General features: G+C 34.6%; 1 protein-coding gene across 1 annotated transcript in view; it reads left to right on the top strand.

Annotated features, from left to right (window-relative positions):
* Positions 1-2,919: 2,919 nt before the first annotated feature.
* The window catches only part of LOC134700388 (F-box only protein 25-like), a 22,243-nt gene continuing 8,193 nt past the window's right edge, over positions 2,920-16,969 (top strand). Inside the window, exon 1 of the mRNA XM_063561773.1 lies at positions 2,920-3,140. Within this exon, the coding sequence (XP_063417843.1) occupies positions 3,013-3,140 (128 nt within the window). The 5' untranslated portion in view covers positions 2,920-3,012. The remainder of the gene's footprint in view (positions 3,141-16,969) is intronic.

The raw sequence follows: 16,969 nt of genomic DNA, 5'->3' as shown, positions 1-16,969 counted from the left end.
ACATTAAACAACGCACACACGATCGTGACATTACTTCGATGAATTCATACTAAGAGACAAATGACAAATTGACTTAATCTTGACAAAAAATAGTTACAGACCCAAGTCTGTTGTAATTACTTTATACAGCATGGAATGGAGCTGTATACTTCGCATACTTAATGTATCAATAGTGCCTATAGTTAAATGATCGTAAGGTCACATCATAAACTCATCATAGATACCAGAATTGAACTTTTGTATTTAAGACAGACACGTATTTCATCTACGAAACACTCATCAGTAACGCTCGAATCAAAATTTGCTAAAAAGGCAAAATAAGTACGAAGTTGAAGAGCAATAAAGACTTAAAATTACTTATAGTTAGCAAAGGTACCAGGATTATAATTTAGTACGCCAGACGCGCGTTTCATCAACATAAGACTCATCAGTGACGCTCAACTCAAAATATTTATAAAACCAAACAAGTTCAAAGTTGAAGAGCATTGAGGATCCAAAATTCCAAAAAGTTGTGCCAAATACGGCTAAGTTAATCTATGCTTGGGATAAGAAAATTATTAGTTTTTCGAAAAAATCAAAGTTTTGTTAACAGGAAATTTATAAAAATGACCATATCAATTATAACTCGTGTCGACACAGAAGTGCTGACAACTATCATATTAGAGAATTGTAGGTGGGCGTACAGTTTAATTATGATTTTATAGATACTTTGAACCCAAAAATGTAGTAATCTCTTCCCTAGGGGGGATTCGAATTCAAGCTGTTCAGACACATACGACAACTGTACTGTGTCCAACGACTAAGACAATGTTCTCGATCAACAGAGCCATACAAAAGATGTTGGGTTAATCTATGGATGAGACACACTACATGGTCCTTCGTTATTCGGGTAATGCCTTTCCTCGTCGACTTACAGGATACAGTGATATACAGTGGCATGGACGGGTACATTAGTGCAGTTAATTGCAATTAACACTGAGTACATTGTATATTCTTATTGCTCTGATTTTATGTCGAATATAATTACATCAGTGCATCTAATACGTAAACAAACCATGACATAAACAGACTAATTCTTGTAAAAAAGTAAAATATCTCTACTAAATCATTTATGAATTTATGTATTTTTCTCACGTGAGGTGTGCATGTATATAGGTCATGCAATGAACTCCAGTCTGTTCTTAGAATAGAAAATTAGTAAATGTTATACGGTCGTCATACGAAAGAATAACTTAGATAGAAGAAGAAAATGGTGTACAGTCGTCTGTATAGTTGATCCATTTTCTTGGCAATGCATACAGAACCCAAACCTTTGTTTTCTGTGGTATTTGATACCAAGAATTGGCCAGAAAAGTCATAGTAATTGAAGATAGAAAGCATAAGCGACAAACTATATCTGGAGTAAATATGAAGTACTTGTATCCCAAAGAAAAATAAACAGGTTACAACGTAAATAACTTTGGCAACACTTGAACCAGCCATGTGAATTCAATCAAAGACTTTGTATATAGAATCTTTCCAGACACTTTGGTGATATTGTTTGCGGACAAACATTGATGTCTTTTTGTGAATCTAACAGTTGAAATGTGATAAAGAAGGACATCATCTATAAAGACTAATTTAATTAGTTAACCACAGAACGATAAGCTGATGATTCCTGTGTGTTGAAATGCTCATCCTTCCTATATAAATATATTATAGGTAAAATAAACATTCAATGACGGATCTTCATCAGAACACACTTACAATTACGTACATAATTTACTCGTTTTTCGTCCCTTTTCTTGAAATGATAGTTAATTTAAAAACCACGTTAATCGACAGAGTTGTAGTCGTTGGTACTACGATACATGTATAATCAATATGTTTGTGAGGTACTTTCGTTTGAATTGTCACACGTTTACATTTGTGATTTCGGTGTCTTTTATAGTGGACTATGTGTTGTGGGCTTCATTGTAAGTGAAGGCCGTACGGCGGTGACCTATACGTGTGCATAGGGGGCTCACGGGTCTAAATCATTTATTTTATTTATTTAATATAGGATTTCTCTATATTTTTCTATAACTGACTTTATCTTATACTTAATAGAAAAATGAAATAAAAAAAATAGGGTCACCGTTCAATTACACTCAAACTCTGATCCGAAAGAAGCATACATTCTTGTAAATGTCTTTTTTTCTCTGTTGAACAAATAGAAGAAATAGCGGTAATATCGAAATAAAAAAATAACTGACATAACTGAATATTACAGAAATCGCTTAAATTTTACAATTATTTAGGTTATGTACAGCTTATTCGAAAACAACAATAAACAATAAAGGTCACCAATGAGTTAAAAAGATATTTCAATTTTAATGCCAAAAAATGCATTTTTGCACCAAAGGGAGATAATTTGTAGCTTTTTCAATGATATCTACATTTCAAAAGTCACCTGGGTTTAACACGAATTAAATTTTTGGAATGATTTTTGTACCATATGATAAAGATCGATAAAGTTACAACTACTTAAGGTAATACATAACATTTGTAATGAAAAAATAATGTTTATTTTTTTTCCTGAAAATCTTATACCCGCGAGCCTTCTATGTTATCCATGTGTTAATTTAATCAGGTAATTGGCAGGAATATGCTTATTAAAATAAGGACGTATATAACTAACATTTACGTCCTTGATTAAAATTTGATGTGAATATCCTAAAACAGTGCACTTTACTTGTTTCCGATTTCTACGGTTACTAGTACTGCTTTTGGCATATTAACAAATATGCAAGCCACTAGCAACAGACACATAATTATTATAAAGGAATGATGTAAACAAAGCCATGTGACTGTGTCACATGTATTTGTTGATATATATTTTTAAACCAATCAAAATTATTCTAATTTTACGAACACCAATCAAACAGAGTTATAATCTTCAGTTCCGAAACATTTTTTCTACTTCCTGCAAAATATAAACAATTACGCACAAACCAAAACAAAGGAAAGTGAAAAGTGAAAAATTGTTAAAACATGCCGTTTCTAGGACAAGACTGGCGATCACCAGGGGATCAGTGGGTGAGAACAAAAGAAGGATGGGAAAGACTTAAGTTATGGAGGATAAAAGTGTTTGAAAATTTAAACGAAAGCATCCTTGCAAGGTAAGTAGCTAAATATCGATCAGCTGATTTTCTTGTAATATTTCCGCACGTTTAATTTTAGAACATCTTAGTCACGACATTAGATTTACGTGTCAGAACAATATCACGATACCGTCAAAAAATAATCGCAGTTGTTTATAATGTAAAAAAATATATGCAATATTGCATTTCAAAAAATAGTTATGCTAATTTATTCCAAAGATTGCCAATATTAATCGAAAATAGTGTATAAAGACGGCTATTGGTACTTTACGGAACGGAACGGAACGGAACGGAACGGAACAGAATTTCATTTAAGGTATCCAAAGGGGGCATTTATCAAAATTTCGAAAAATCTTTAAAACAAAACAAACTTTAAAATTTCTGTGTTTTACGGTTTTCCATATACAAATAACACAAATGTATACTTAATCTCATCTTCACAGGTGAAATGTGCAATAATGTATAACATCGGGAACTATTCTGTAAATGAATATGTCGGATTGTCCTGATAAATTATCATGAAATTAACGCATTTGCAAGTCATGCATTATGATATCTAGACTGACCTCACGTCGTCCTTTCCGACGATGATTAGAAACATTGGTTCTGATTTTAACTTTTTAAATTTATTATTCCGTTCCGTTCCGTTCCGTTCCGCAAAGTACCAATTGCTCTGAGGAATTGGTATTTAACGGAATCGAACGGAACCAGACATTTATAATGTAATAAAAGCAGTATGATATCCAAAAAAAAAATGTGTCTGACACCCCTTTTTGCACGAGAAATAAGTGTTTTAGGTAGCATTCCCGACCAGATAAATAATTAAGAATTTAAAACAAAGGCAGCTTAGACAAAAAGTCTTACTCCTTCCATTGGTAATTATATTTTTTAAAAGAGGCCTTCCACCTCTCGTGCCGACGAGGATTAGAAACAGTAATCAAGTTGAATCTGATTTAAACTTTTTAATTTATTATTCCGTTCCGTTCCGTTCCGCAAAGTACCAATTGCTCTGAGGAATTGGTATTTAACGGAATCGAACGGAGCCAGACATTTATAATGTAATAAAAGCAGTATGATAAAAAAAAATGTGTCTGAAACCCCTTTTTGCAGAAGAAATAAGTTTTTTAGATAGCATTCCCGACCAGATAAATAATTAAGAATTTAACACAAAGGCCGGATAGACAAAAAGTCTTACTTCTTCCATTGGTAATTATATTTTTTAAAAGAGGCCTTCCACCTTTCGTTCCGACTATGATTAGAAACAGTGATCAAGTTGAATCTGATTTAAACTTTTTAATTTATTATTCCGTTCCGTTCCGTTCCGCAAAGTACCAATTGCTCTGAGGAATTGGTATTTAACGGAATCGAACGGAACCAGACATTTATAAAGAAATAAAAGTAGTATGATAAAAAAAAATGTGTCTGACACCCCTTTTTGCAGAAGAAATAAGTGTTTTAGATAGCATTCCCGACCAGATAAATAATTTAGAATTTAAAACAAAGGCAGCTTAGACAAAAACAAAAAATCTTACTCCTTCCATTGGTAATTATATTTTTTAAAAGAGGCCTTCCACCTCTCGTGCCGACGAGAATTAGAAACAGTAATCAAGTTGAATCTGATTTAAACTTTTTAATTTATTATTCCGTTCCGTTCCGTTCCGCAAAGTACCAATTGCTCTGAGGAATTGGTATTTAACGGAATCGAACGGAACCAGACATTTATAATGTAATAAAAGCAGTATGATAAAAAAAATGTGTCTGACACCCCTTTTTGCAGAAGAAATAAGTGTTTTAGATAGCATTCCCGACCAGATAAATAATTAAGAATTTAACACAAAGGCCGGATAGACAAAAAGTCTTACTTCTTCCATTGGTAATTATATTTTTTAAAAGAGGCCTTCCACCTTTCGTTCCGACGAGGATTAGAAACAGTGATCAAGTTGAATCTGATTTAAACTTTTTAATTTATTATTCCGTTCCGTTCCGTTCCGCAAAGTACCAATTGCTCTGAGGAATTGGTATTTAACGGAATCGAACGGAACCAGACATTTATAATGAAATAAAAGTAGTATGATAAAAAAAAATGTGTCTGACACCCCTTTTTGCAGAAGAAATAAGTGTTTTAGATAGCATTCCCGACCAGATAAATAATTAAGAATTTGAAACAAAGGCAGCTTAGACAAAAACAAAAAATCTTACTCCTTCCATTGGTAATTATATTTTTTAAAAGAGGCCTTCCACCTCTCGTGCCGACGAGAATTAGAAACAGTAATCAAGTTGAATCTGATTTAAACTTTTTAATTTATTATTCCGTTCCGTTCCGTTCCGCAAAGTACCAATTGCTCTGAGGAATTGGTATTTAACGGAATCGAACGGAACCAGACATTTATAATGTAATAAAAGCAGTATGATAAAAAAAATGTGTCTGACACCCCTTTTTGCAGAAGAAATAAGTGTTTTAGATAGCATTCCCGACCAGATAAATAATTAAGAATTTAACACAAAGGCCGGATAGACAAAAAGTCTTACTTCTTCCATTGGTAATTATATTTTTTAAAAGAGGCCTTCCACCTTTCGTTCCGACGAGGATTAGAAACAGTGATCAAGTTGAATCTGATTTAAACTTTTTAATTTATTATTCCGTTCCGTTCCGTTCCGTTCCGCAAAGTACCAATTGCTCTGAGGAATTGGTATTTAACGGAATCGAACGGAACCAGACATTTATAATGTAATAAAAGCAGTATGATAAAAAAAAATGTGTCTGACACCCCTTTTTGCAATAGAAATAAGTGTTTTAGATAGCATTCCCGACCAGATAAATAATTAAGAATTTAACACAAAGGCCGGATAGACAAAAAGTCTTACTTCTTCCATTGGTAATTATATTTTTTAAAAGAGGCCTTCCACCTTTCGTTCCGACGAGGATTAGAAACAGTGATCAAGTTGAATCTGATTTAAACTTTTTAATTTATTATTCCGTTCCGTTCCGTTCCGTAAAGTACCAATTGCTCTGAGGAATTAGTATTTAACGGAATCGAACGGAACCAGACATTTATAATGTTATAAAAGCAGTATGATAAAAAAAATGTGTCTGACACCCCTTTTTGCAGAAGAAATAAGTGTTTTAGATAGCATTCCCGACCAGATAAATAATTAAGAATTTAAAATAAAGGCAGCTTAGACAAAAAGTCTTACTCCTTCCATTGGTAATTATATTTTTTAAAAGAGGCCTTCCACCTCTCGTGCCGACGAGGATTAGAAACAGTAATCAAGTTGAATCTGATTTAAAATTTTTAATTTATTATTCCGTTCCGTTCCGTTCCGCAAAGTACCAATTGCTCTGAGGAATTGGTATTTAACGGAATCGAACGGAACCAGACATTTATAATGTAATAAAAGCAGTATGATAAAAAAAATGTGTCTGACACCCCTTTTTGCAGAAGAAATAAGTGTTTTAGATAGCATTCCCGACCAGATAAATAATTAAGAATTTAAAACAAAGGCAGCTTAGACAAAAACAAAAATCTTACTCCTTCCATTGGTAATTATATTTTTAAAAGAGGCCTTCCACCTCTCGTGCCGACGAGAATTAGAAACAGTAATCAAGTTGAATCTGATTTAAACTTTTTAATTTATTATTCCGTTCCGTTCCGTTCCGCAAAGTACCAATTGCTCTGAGGAATTGGTATTTAACGGAATCGAACGGAACCAGACATTTAAAATGTAATAAAAGCAGTATGATAAAAAAAAAATGTGTCTGACACCCCTTTTTGCAGAAGAAATAAGTGTTTTAGATAGCATTCCCGACCAGATAAATAATTAAGAATTTAAAATAAAGGCAGCTTAGACAAAAAGTCTTACTCCTTCCATTGGTAATTATATTTTTTAAAAGAGGCCTTCCACCTCTCGTGCCGACGAGGATTAGAAACAGTAATCAAGTTGAATCTGATTTAAACTTTTTAATTTATTATTCCGTTCCGTTCCGTTCCGCAAAGTACCAATTGCTCTGAGGAATTGGTATTTAACGGAATCGAACGGAACCAGACATTTATAATGTAATAAAAGCAGTATGATAAAAAAAAATGTGTCTGACACCCCTTTTTGCAGAAGAAATAAGTGTTTTAGATAGCATTCCCGACCAGATAAATAATTAAGAATTTAAAACAAAGGCAGCTTAGACAAAAACAAAAAATCTTACTCCTTCCATTGGTAATTATATTTTTTTAAAAGAGGCCTTCCACCTCTCGTGCCGACGAGAATTAGAAACAGTAATCAAGTTGAATCTGATTTAAACTTTTTAATTTATTATTCCGTTCCGTTCCGTTCCGCAAAGTACCAATTGCTCTGAGGAATTGGTATTTAACGGAATCGAACGGAAACAGACATCTTTTATGTAATAAAAACCTGTTCTTTATATTCCATTTAAATTTTCTATTTGTAGACTGCCTACGGATTTATATTGCTCTTATGGGACCCGAGATAAAGGGGGCCAATGCGGGGGGGGGGGGGGGGGGGGGGGGGGGGGGAGTCTGAAAAAATATATTTGTTTTTTATTTCAAGTCCGATTTTGATGAGTTTTTTTACATTAAATTCCTGATAAAAAGCCATGCCTGCCGGGCATTTTTCACATTGCACGTTCCGCAAAGTACCAATTGGTCTGAGGAATTGGTATTTAACGGAATCGAACGGAAACAGACATCTACAAATGTAATAAAATCAGTATGATAAAAAAAGGCTGACACTTCTTTTTTTGAATGAGTGGTAATTGTTTTATATAGCATTCTCGACCTGATCATTAATAAATAATTTAACACAAATGCAGGTTACCCAAAATCCATCCATTCCTTATTATATTTTAAAATTTTCGGGAAAAAAAATGATGAAATGGGCAAAAAAATGTTGTCGTTAATTATTAAAGTTCGGAATGAGTTGCTACATTTGTATGTCTAAAGTAATGTTGATCCTCTTGGAATTCATTTGAATGTAAGTTTTAAATTGTGCTAATGAATATCATGCATGTGTATTTAAGTTAAAAAAAAAATGAAAAAAAATGTCTTGAATAAAAACAAAGCTCTCGTCAATTATACCCGGCGTCATTACAGTGGTTACAAATGAAAATATCAAAATCAACCTTTTATTAAATTAGAAGTCCGCAACTTTGACAATATACAGTGCGAATGACATAAGCTTTTGATGTAGAAATACAAGTGTACTTAAACTATGACAGTGTCAATTTTTTAATTACTGTAACGGTTATTGGGTTCGGGATTGTGTACTTGTTTTTATGTTGTTCGTTCTATAAATAAAGTTTGAGTACTGCAGACGTCTTTTTGTCACAGCCAAGCTTTTTGTAGATCTCTGCTATTTGTGGTGCCAAATAGGACCCACGTTGCTTGAGAAATGTTTCAGGCATCACACTGGTGTCAGAAGTGTCGACTATTGTGAATTTATTCGACTGAGAAGTTTGGAAATTCATCGGAAAGTTGCCAGTTTGGAAAACCACGTGAGTCGACGATTGGGCGATCCAGAAGCGGATCCCCGTCAATCACAACCCAAACATAATTATTCCGGTGAGATCGTATGATTTTTATACTTTAAATACTGAAAATTGTTTTAATTTTACAAAAAATTTAGCTGACGAAAATTTGCATTTGAAAAAAAATAATTCCGGTGGCTCCGACCTCGTCACCAAATTACCGGACATACAAAAACATTTTTATTTTTTATTTTATTTTAGTCAAGATTTGCATTTTGTATCATAATAATTTGCATATTTTTAGACTGTTTCATGTAATACGTGTTTTTTAAGTATTACAGATCGAATTTAGAAAATAAAGGACTTATGAGTGAAACTGTTCTACACAACTATCTCAGGTCTATTCCACTCGTCATCACACAACAGACAAAATATTAATTTTCACCTGCTAAGAGACGGGCTTCATCCTAAAAGAATATGGACACAAAAGTGGTTTAGAAGATTACCACTTTACATATGCCAAGAGTATTGGTTAGATAGGGAATCATTTTCAGTACACGTCGATCCACAGGATTGAAAATTACAATCTTTTATAAATTGCAATTTAATAATAAACATGAATGACGATACAGTAGTAGAGACGGGTTCTGATCGAAAAGTCAACGAAGATTCCCCGCCAAATGGTGATCAGTTGGGCATAAAAATGCTTAACGTGTTAGAAAGAATGGGGAACGACATGGGAACCTTGGCTGACACCATGACATATGTTTAGAAAACAGGATGAGGTTTCTGCCAATACAATGCAGCTACTCTACCAACAAAGTAGAAGTATAGAAGAATTGAACAATACGTTTTTGCAGAACCGGGAGACATCGAAATCCGACATTAAGAGCACAGGAACTAATACTTCCGGTTACACAGTTGACGATTTTTCTGGGTCTTCTATTTGTCCAAAGTATGGATTATATGATGGAAATAATGAACACCTAGACCCTAAGTTAGGTGAAAACAAACCAGTTGACAGTTTTCAGGTTGACCAAGAGAACAGTCACAGACAATCTCTGTTCGGTCAAGATAGCAAGCCGAAATCGGTTTTACAGTTCGGTCGTGGGAACAGTCCCAGACCACCTTCATTTAGTTTAGATAATCAACCAATAGGATATTTGCAGTTCGGTCGAGGGAACAGCCCCAGGCCATCGTCCCAGAATGTAGATGATGACATACAGACCGGAAGTTTGCAGTTTGGTCGCGGGAACAGTCCCAGACCAAATGCAAATTCACACACACCATTGTCATCAACACAAAGGGATACAACAACACAGAATTTAGATGATGACAGACAGAACGGGAGTTTACAGTTTGGTCGCGGGAACAGTCCCAGACTAAATGCTAATTCACACACACCATTGTCATCAACACCAAGGGATACCACAACACTCCCCCCTTTTAAACCGTTGTTAAGCACTATAGAAAGATGGGAGTCTAGGTCGAGTTCTATGAACACAAATAATAGACAAGATTTGATAAGAAACATACAACCTTCGTTTTCTAGTGATATTGAAGCTATGCACAGTAGTAACAATACACAGCAGACAAGACAAAAAGTACCAAATAGTGACGTTCCGCACCAAAAACTTCCAACATTCGACGGGAAGGATGATTATGAGGGGTTTATTATCCCATTCAACAGGGAAGCTAGGAGAAACGAATGGACAGAGGAGGAAAAGTTAGATAGGTACATTGAATGCCTGCGAGGACAGGCGAGTAACTTTATGACCGCAATTCCTCGACAGGAAAGAGATACTTTTGAATCCAATTCGCGTCACATGGAAAACAGGTTCAACCGAAAAGAGCCCCCATCCACTGCACGAAAAAAACTATCTGATTTAAGACAACACAATGAAAAGAATGAAGAGTTTGCTGAAGAAGTAAGACGATTAGTCTCAAGAGCATACCCAACAAGTAGTATCGAGTTACAAGAGGAACTTGCAGCGGAACACTTTTTGAAGGGCCACAAGAACGCCAAAATAGCATATGAAGCTTTAAACCACCAACCTTAGACTGTATCTTCAGCACTAGATATTGTTGTACAACTACAACACAATTATCATGCTACGTTGGGCAGGGATGTTGATTATAATACAAAACAAAGGACCAGACGCGTTACGTGGAAAGGTGAAGAGGAAAAGAGTACTGACCAATATGAAGGGATGGACAGCGTTAGGCAGTTGGTAAATTCATTTCGGAAACCAGATAATCAAACATTACAGAATGAAATCAAAGCACTAAGAGATCTTTTAGAAAGGGCCATGCTGCATGATTCAAAACCAGCTACCTTGACAGCACAGTCAACGGGATGTTATTTTTGTGGCGATAAAAGCCATTTCAAACGTGATTGTCCAAAAAGATCACGATCCCCCAGCCCTATGAGAAGACAAGATACTGGTGCTGATTGTGAAAGAAGATATATTATCAAATTGGCAGAGGATAAGATTTACTCATTCCAATTCAAGTCAATGGCAATAAGGTCGATGCTATTGTTGATACAGGAGCAGATGTAACGGTACTTTCAAGATCCTTTGCAAATTGTATTGGTTTGAGCGGTACTACCGGTATAAAAGCTTGCTTATTGAATGCAGAAAATGGGAAAGAAATGGAGGCTGACATGAATGTTGTTGCAAAGCTTCAACTGGGTAAAAAGGAGATAATTTGGAAAGTATGCATTGCCCCCATAAGAGATGATATTTTGATTGGAATAGACTTACTGAAAGAAGTAGATGGTATCATAATGGCCAAATAAGGTGATCTGCTGATAAATAATGAGCTGATACCAGGACGGTATCGAACAGAAAATGATTGCCAAATATCAAGAGTGACGGCTGAAATGGAACCCACTTTAGATACTTTAAAGCGCATGGACGAGACAGATGTATATGGAGGAGTTGAAAGTCTAAAAGAAAGTATTGTTGATGTTTTAGACCCAGCTTCCTTACAAGACAATAACAACACTGGGTCGGTTTTAGTGGAAACTCGCCTACAGGATAATCTTGAAAAAGATAATGTTTCAGACATGGACGAGGTAAGTGCGATTGGTTCAAATGTGCCACATGAGCCGAGGACACAGGCTCCAGACTCAGGTGGGTTTGAGAACAAGAATATTAAGCTATCGCAAGAATTTGTTGTCGAAATTTCAGATGCTTATGATGCGGCTAACGACGATAAATCTGATAGTTCAAAGAAAGAGAATTCACTATTTGAAGACTATATCATATGTTCATTAGAACAGACGATACAAAGTTTAGATTCGGGCAAGAATTCAACCAAACAAGATGATGAATCAGAACAGAAGGAGATTATATCACGTGATTCGGGGACACTGAGTCCAGTCTCAAGTGGTAGTAAGACCCATGCAAACGTAACCAAGAAGATAGGGTCTCTCAATGATGCCTTAAATCCAAAGATTTCACCCAAGATGGATGACAGTTCAGATTCCAGTGAGTCGAGGACACAGGTTCCAGACTTACCTGGGAATCGTCAGATGACAAAAGAAAAGCACCGACCTAAAATCAGTCGATATGGACGCAAAATAAACCAACCCTTACGTTTCAAAGATTGACAAAAACATTTGTGCAAAAAAATAAGAGATATTCTTATTGAGAACTGTCTGTTTATAAAGAAAAGGGGGGATAGTGTAACGGTTATTAGGTTCGGGATTGTGTACTTGTTTTTATGTTGTTCGTTCTATAAATAAAGTTTGAGTACTGCAGACGTCTCTTTGTCACAGCCAAGCTTTTTGTAGATCTCTGCTATTTGTGGTGCCAAATAGGACCCACGTTGCTTGAGAAGTGTTTCAGGCATCACATTACATTGTGTTAAACTCGCACGTCAATCTTTTGTCTGTCAAGTTTTGATCACTGTTTCTAATCATCTTCGGAAGGCCCCTTTTTTAATTTATAATTACCAATGGAAGTAGAAAGACCTTTTGTCTAACCTGTCTTTGTGTTATTTTTTATACGTCCGTCAATTTTGACGGGACGTATTATGGTATACAAATGTCCAGTGTCCGTCCGTCCGTCCGCCCGTCTATCCGTCTGTCCGGTGTAAACATGTCGCACCGTAACTTGAGAACGACTTATCCAAATTTCATGAAACTTAACATAGTTGTTTCTTATGATGGTCAAATGATCTGTATACTCTTTTGTGAAAATAAGATTACAACTTTTTGAGTTACGGCACTTTGTTACTAAAACAGGGGTGTGTTTTTTTCACATGTCGCACCGTATCTCAAAAACGATTCTTGATTATGGCTTTAAACTTTAAATACTTCTTAGTTATATTAATCTTAATATCTGTATACTTTTTGGTGATGATTCAAAATTTAATTTTTGAGTTATTGAGTATTTTGTAAAAAAGGGGGAGGTTTTTTTTGTGAAAATAAGATTACAACTTTTTGAGTTACGGCACTTTGTAACTAAAACAGGGGTGTGTTTTTTTCACATGTCGCACCATATCTCAAAAACGATTTATGATTATTACTTAAAACTTTACACATGTCTTTGTTATATTAATTTTAAGATCTGTATACGTTTTGGTGATGATTCAAAATTTCATTTTTGAGTTATTGAGTATTTTGTAAAAAAAAAGGGGGGGTTTACATGTCGCACCATATCTCAAAAACGATTTATGATTATTGCTTAAAACTTTACACACTTCTTTATATTAATCTAAAGATCTGTATACTTTTTGGTGATGATTCATTTTTATATTTTCGAGTTATTGAGTTTTTTGTAAAAAAAGAGGTTTTTTTTCACATGTTGCGCTGTATCTCTATTGCTTAAAACTTAACAGGCTAATGTTGCGTCGGGTTTCCAAATACATCTTGTACAATGATGAATCTTCCTATTGAGCGGGAATAAGGAAGGAGTCAGGATATACTAAGCATGACATCCTGTACAACCCTGTGTTATTCAAAAAAGATTTATGTTTTTTCACAAGACGACGGGCGTATCATGCGCTCATGGCGCAGCTGTTTATTTAAATGTTGATCAAGTCGAAATGCTATCTAAAACACTTACCACTCATTCAAAAAAGAAGGGTCTGACTTGTTTTTATCATACTGCTTTTATTACATTATAGATGTCGGTTTCCGTTCGATTCCGTTAAATACCAATTCCTCAGAGCATTTGGTACTTTGCGGAACGGAACGGAACGGAAAAATAAATTAAAAAGTTTAAATCAGATCCAACTTGATTACTGTTTCTAATCCTCGTCGGAACGAGAGGTGGAAGGCCTCTTTAAAAAAATATAATTACCAATGGAAGGAGTAAGACTTTTTGTCTAAGCTGCCTTTGTTTTAAATTCTTAATTATTTATCTGGTCGGGAATGCTATCTAAAACACTTATTTCTTCTGCAAAAAGGGATGTCAGACACATTTTTTATCCTACTGCTTTTATTACATTATAGATGTCTGTTTCCGTTCGATTCCGTTAAATACCAATTCCTCAGAGCAATTGGTACTTTGCGGAACGGAACGGAACGGAATAATAAATTAAAAAGTTTAAATCAGATTCAACTTGATTACTGTTTCTAATTCTCGTCGGCACGAGAGGTGGAAGGCCTCTTTTAAAAAATATAATTACCAATGGAAGGAGTAAGATTTTTTGTTTTTGTCTAAGCTGCCTTTGTTTTAAATTCTTAATTATTTATCTGGTCGGGAATGCTATCTAAAACACTTATTTCTTCTGCAAAAAGGGGTGTCAGACACATTTTTTTTTATCATACTACTTTTATTTCATTATAAATGTCTGGTTCCGTTCGATTCCGTTAAATACCAATTCCTCAGAGCAATTGGTACTTTGCGGAACGGAACGGAACGGAATAATAAATTAAAAAGTTTAAATCAGATTCAACTTGATCACTGTTTCTAATCATAGTCGGAACGAAAGGTGGAAGGCCTCTTTTAAAAAATATAATTACCAATGGAAGAAGTAAGACTTTTTGTCTATCCGGCCTTTGTGTTAAATTCTTAATTATTTATCTGGTCGGGAATGCTATCTAAAACACTTATTTCTTCTGCAAAAAGGGGTTTCAGACACATTTTTTTTTATCATACTGCTTTTATTACATTATAAATGTCTGGTTCCGTTCGATTCCGTTAAATACCAATTCCTCAGAGCAATTGGTACTTTGCGGAACGGAACGGAACGGAATAATAAATTAAAAAGTTTAAATCAGATCCAACTTGATTACTGTTTCTAATCCTCGTCGGAACGAGAGGTGGAAGGCCTCTTTAAAAAAATATAATTACCAATGGAAGGAGTAAGACTTTTTGTCTAAGCTGCCTTTGTTTTAAATTCTTAATTATTTATCTGGTCGGGAATGCTATCTAAAACACTTATTTCTTCTGCAAAAAGGGATGTCAGACACATTTTTTATCCTACTGCTTTTATTACATTATAGATGTCTGTTTCCGTTCGATTCCGTTAAATACCAATTCCTCAGAGCAATTGGTACTTTGCGGAACGGAACGGAACGGAATAATAAATTAAAAAGTTTAAATCAGATTCAACTTGATTACTGTTTCTAATTCTCGTCGGCACGAGAGGTGGAAGGCCTCTTTTAAAAAATATAATTACCAATGGAAGGAGTAAGATTTTTTGTTTTTGTCTAAGCTGCCTTTGTTTTAAATTCTTAATTATTTATCTGGTCGGGAATGCTATCTAAAACACTTATTTCTTCTGCAAAAAGGGGTGTCAGACACATTTTTTTTTATCATACTACTTTTATTTCATTATAAATGTCTGGTTCCGTTCGATTCCGTTAAATACCAATTCCTCAGAGCAATTGGTACTTTGCGGAACGGAACGGAACGGAATAATAAATTAAAAAGTTTAAATCAGATTCAACTTGATCACTGTTTCTAATCATAGTCGGAACGAAAGGTGGAAGGCCTCTTTTAAAAAATATAATTACCAATGGAAGAAGTAAGACTTTTTGTCTATCCGGCCTTTGTGTTAAATTCTTAATTATTTATCTGGTCGGGAATGCTATCTAAAACACTTATTTCTTCTGCAAAAAGGGGTTTCAGACACATTTTTTTTTATCATACTGCTTTTATTACATTATAAATGTCTGGTTCCGTTCGATTCCGTTAAATACCAATTCCTCAGAGCAATTGGTACTTTGCGGAACGGAACGGAACGGAATAATAAATTAAAAAGTTTAAATCAGATTCAACTTGATTACTGTTTCTAATCCTCGTCGGCACGAGAGGTGGAAGGCCTCTTTTAAAAAATATAATTACCAATGGAAGGAGTAAGACTTTTTGTCTAAGCTGCCTTTGTTTTAAATTCTTAATTATTTATCTGGTCGGGAATGCTACCTAAAACACTTATTTCTCGTGCAAAAAGGGGTGTCAGACACATTTTTTTTTTGGATATCATACTGCTTTTATTACATTATAAATGTCTGGTTCCGTTCGATTCCGTTAAATACCAATTCCTCAGAGCAATTGGTACTTTGCGGAACGGAACGGAATAATAAATTTAAAAAGTTAAAATCAGAACCAATGTTTCTAATCATCGTCGGAAAGGACGACGTGAGGTCAGTCTAGATATCATAATGCATGACTTGCAAATGCGTTAATTTCATGATAATTTATCAGGACAATCCGACATATTCATTTACAGAATAGTTCCCGATGTTATACATTATTGCACATTTCACCTGTGAAGATGAGATTAAGTATACATTTGTGTTATTTGTATATGGAAAACCGTAAAACACAGAAATTTTAAAGTTTGTTTTGTTTTAAAGATTTTTCGAAATTTGATAAATGCCCCCTTTGGATACCTTAAATGAAATTCTGTTCCGTTCCGTTCCGTTCCGTTCCGTTCCGTAAAGTACCAATAGCCTATAAAGACTCAAGGAATAACCCAACTTCTTGTCTTAAAAGTATGCCATACTTAAGAGTGGTCTAATAAAACAAAGACTCCAATTTTTTATTTGTCTAATAATTTTTTATATAAAATATTTTCGGCCTATGGAATGCAACAAACAGGCTGTACGGCTACTTGGCTATATCTCCATGGTTTCCACGGCGGGTACACAAATAATATTTATGGAATAGTTGCGAAACAAAAGAAAGGAATATTCAATCTGATTCCCCTCATCCTAGAATAAGTGGTTTGCCCTGAAAAAAATCTGCTCTTGTTTCGGCAAATCTAGTTCTGAAACCCCGGAAAACTTAAGCGCAGATAAGGGAAACATTATATATATAAGTCTAAAGATTTATACAATGGATATATAAAGATATATAAATTGCCTAACAATGTTATTTTAACATCTTATTACATCGAGCATTTTTTAACA

This window comes from Mytilus trossulus, unplaced genomic scaffold, assembly GCF_036588685.1.
Source record: "Mytilus trossulus isolate FHL-02 unplaced genomic scaffold, PNRI_Mtr1.1.1.hap1 h1tg000138l__unscaffolded, whole genome shotgun sequence".
NCBI lineage: Eukaryota > Metazoa > Mollusca > Bivalvia > Mytilida > Mytilidae > Mytilus > Mytilus trossulus.
Note: the sequence above shows the minus strand (reverse complement) of the source record. Positions and strands in the feature narration are given on the sequence as shown.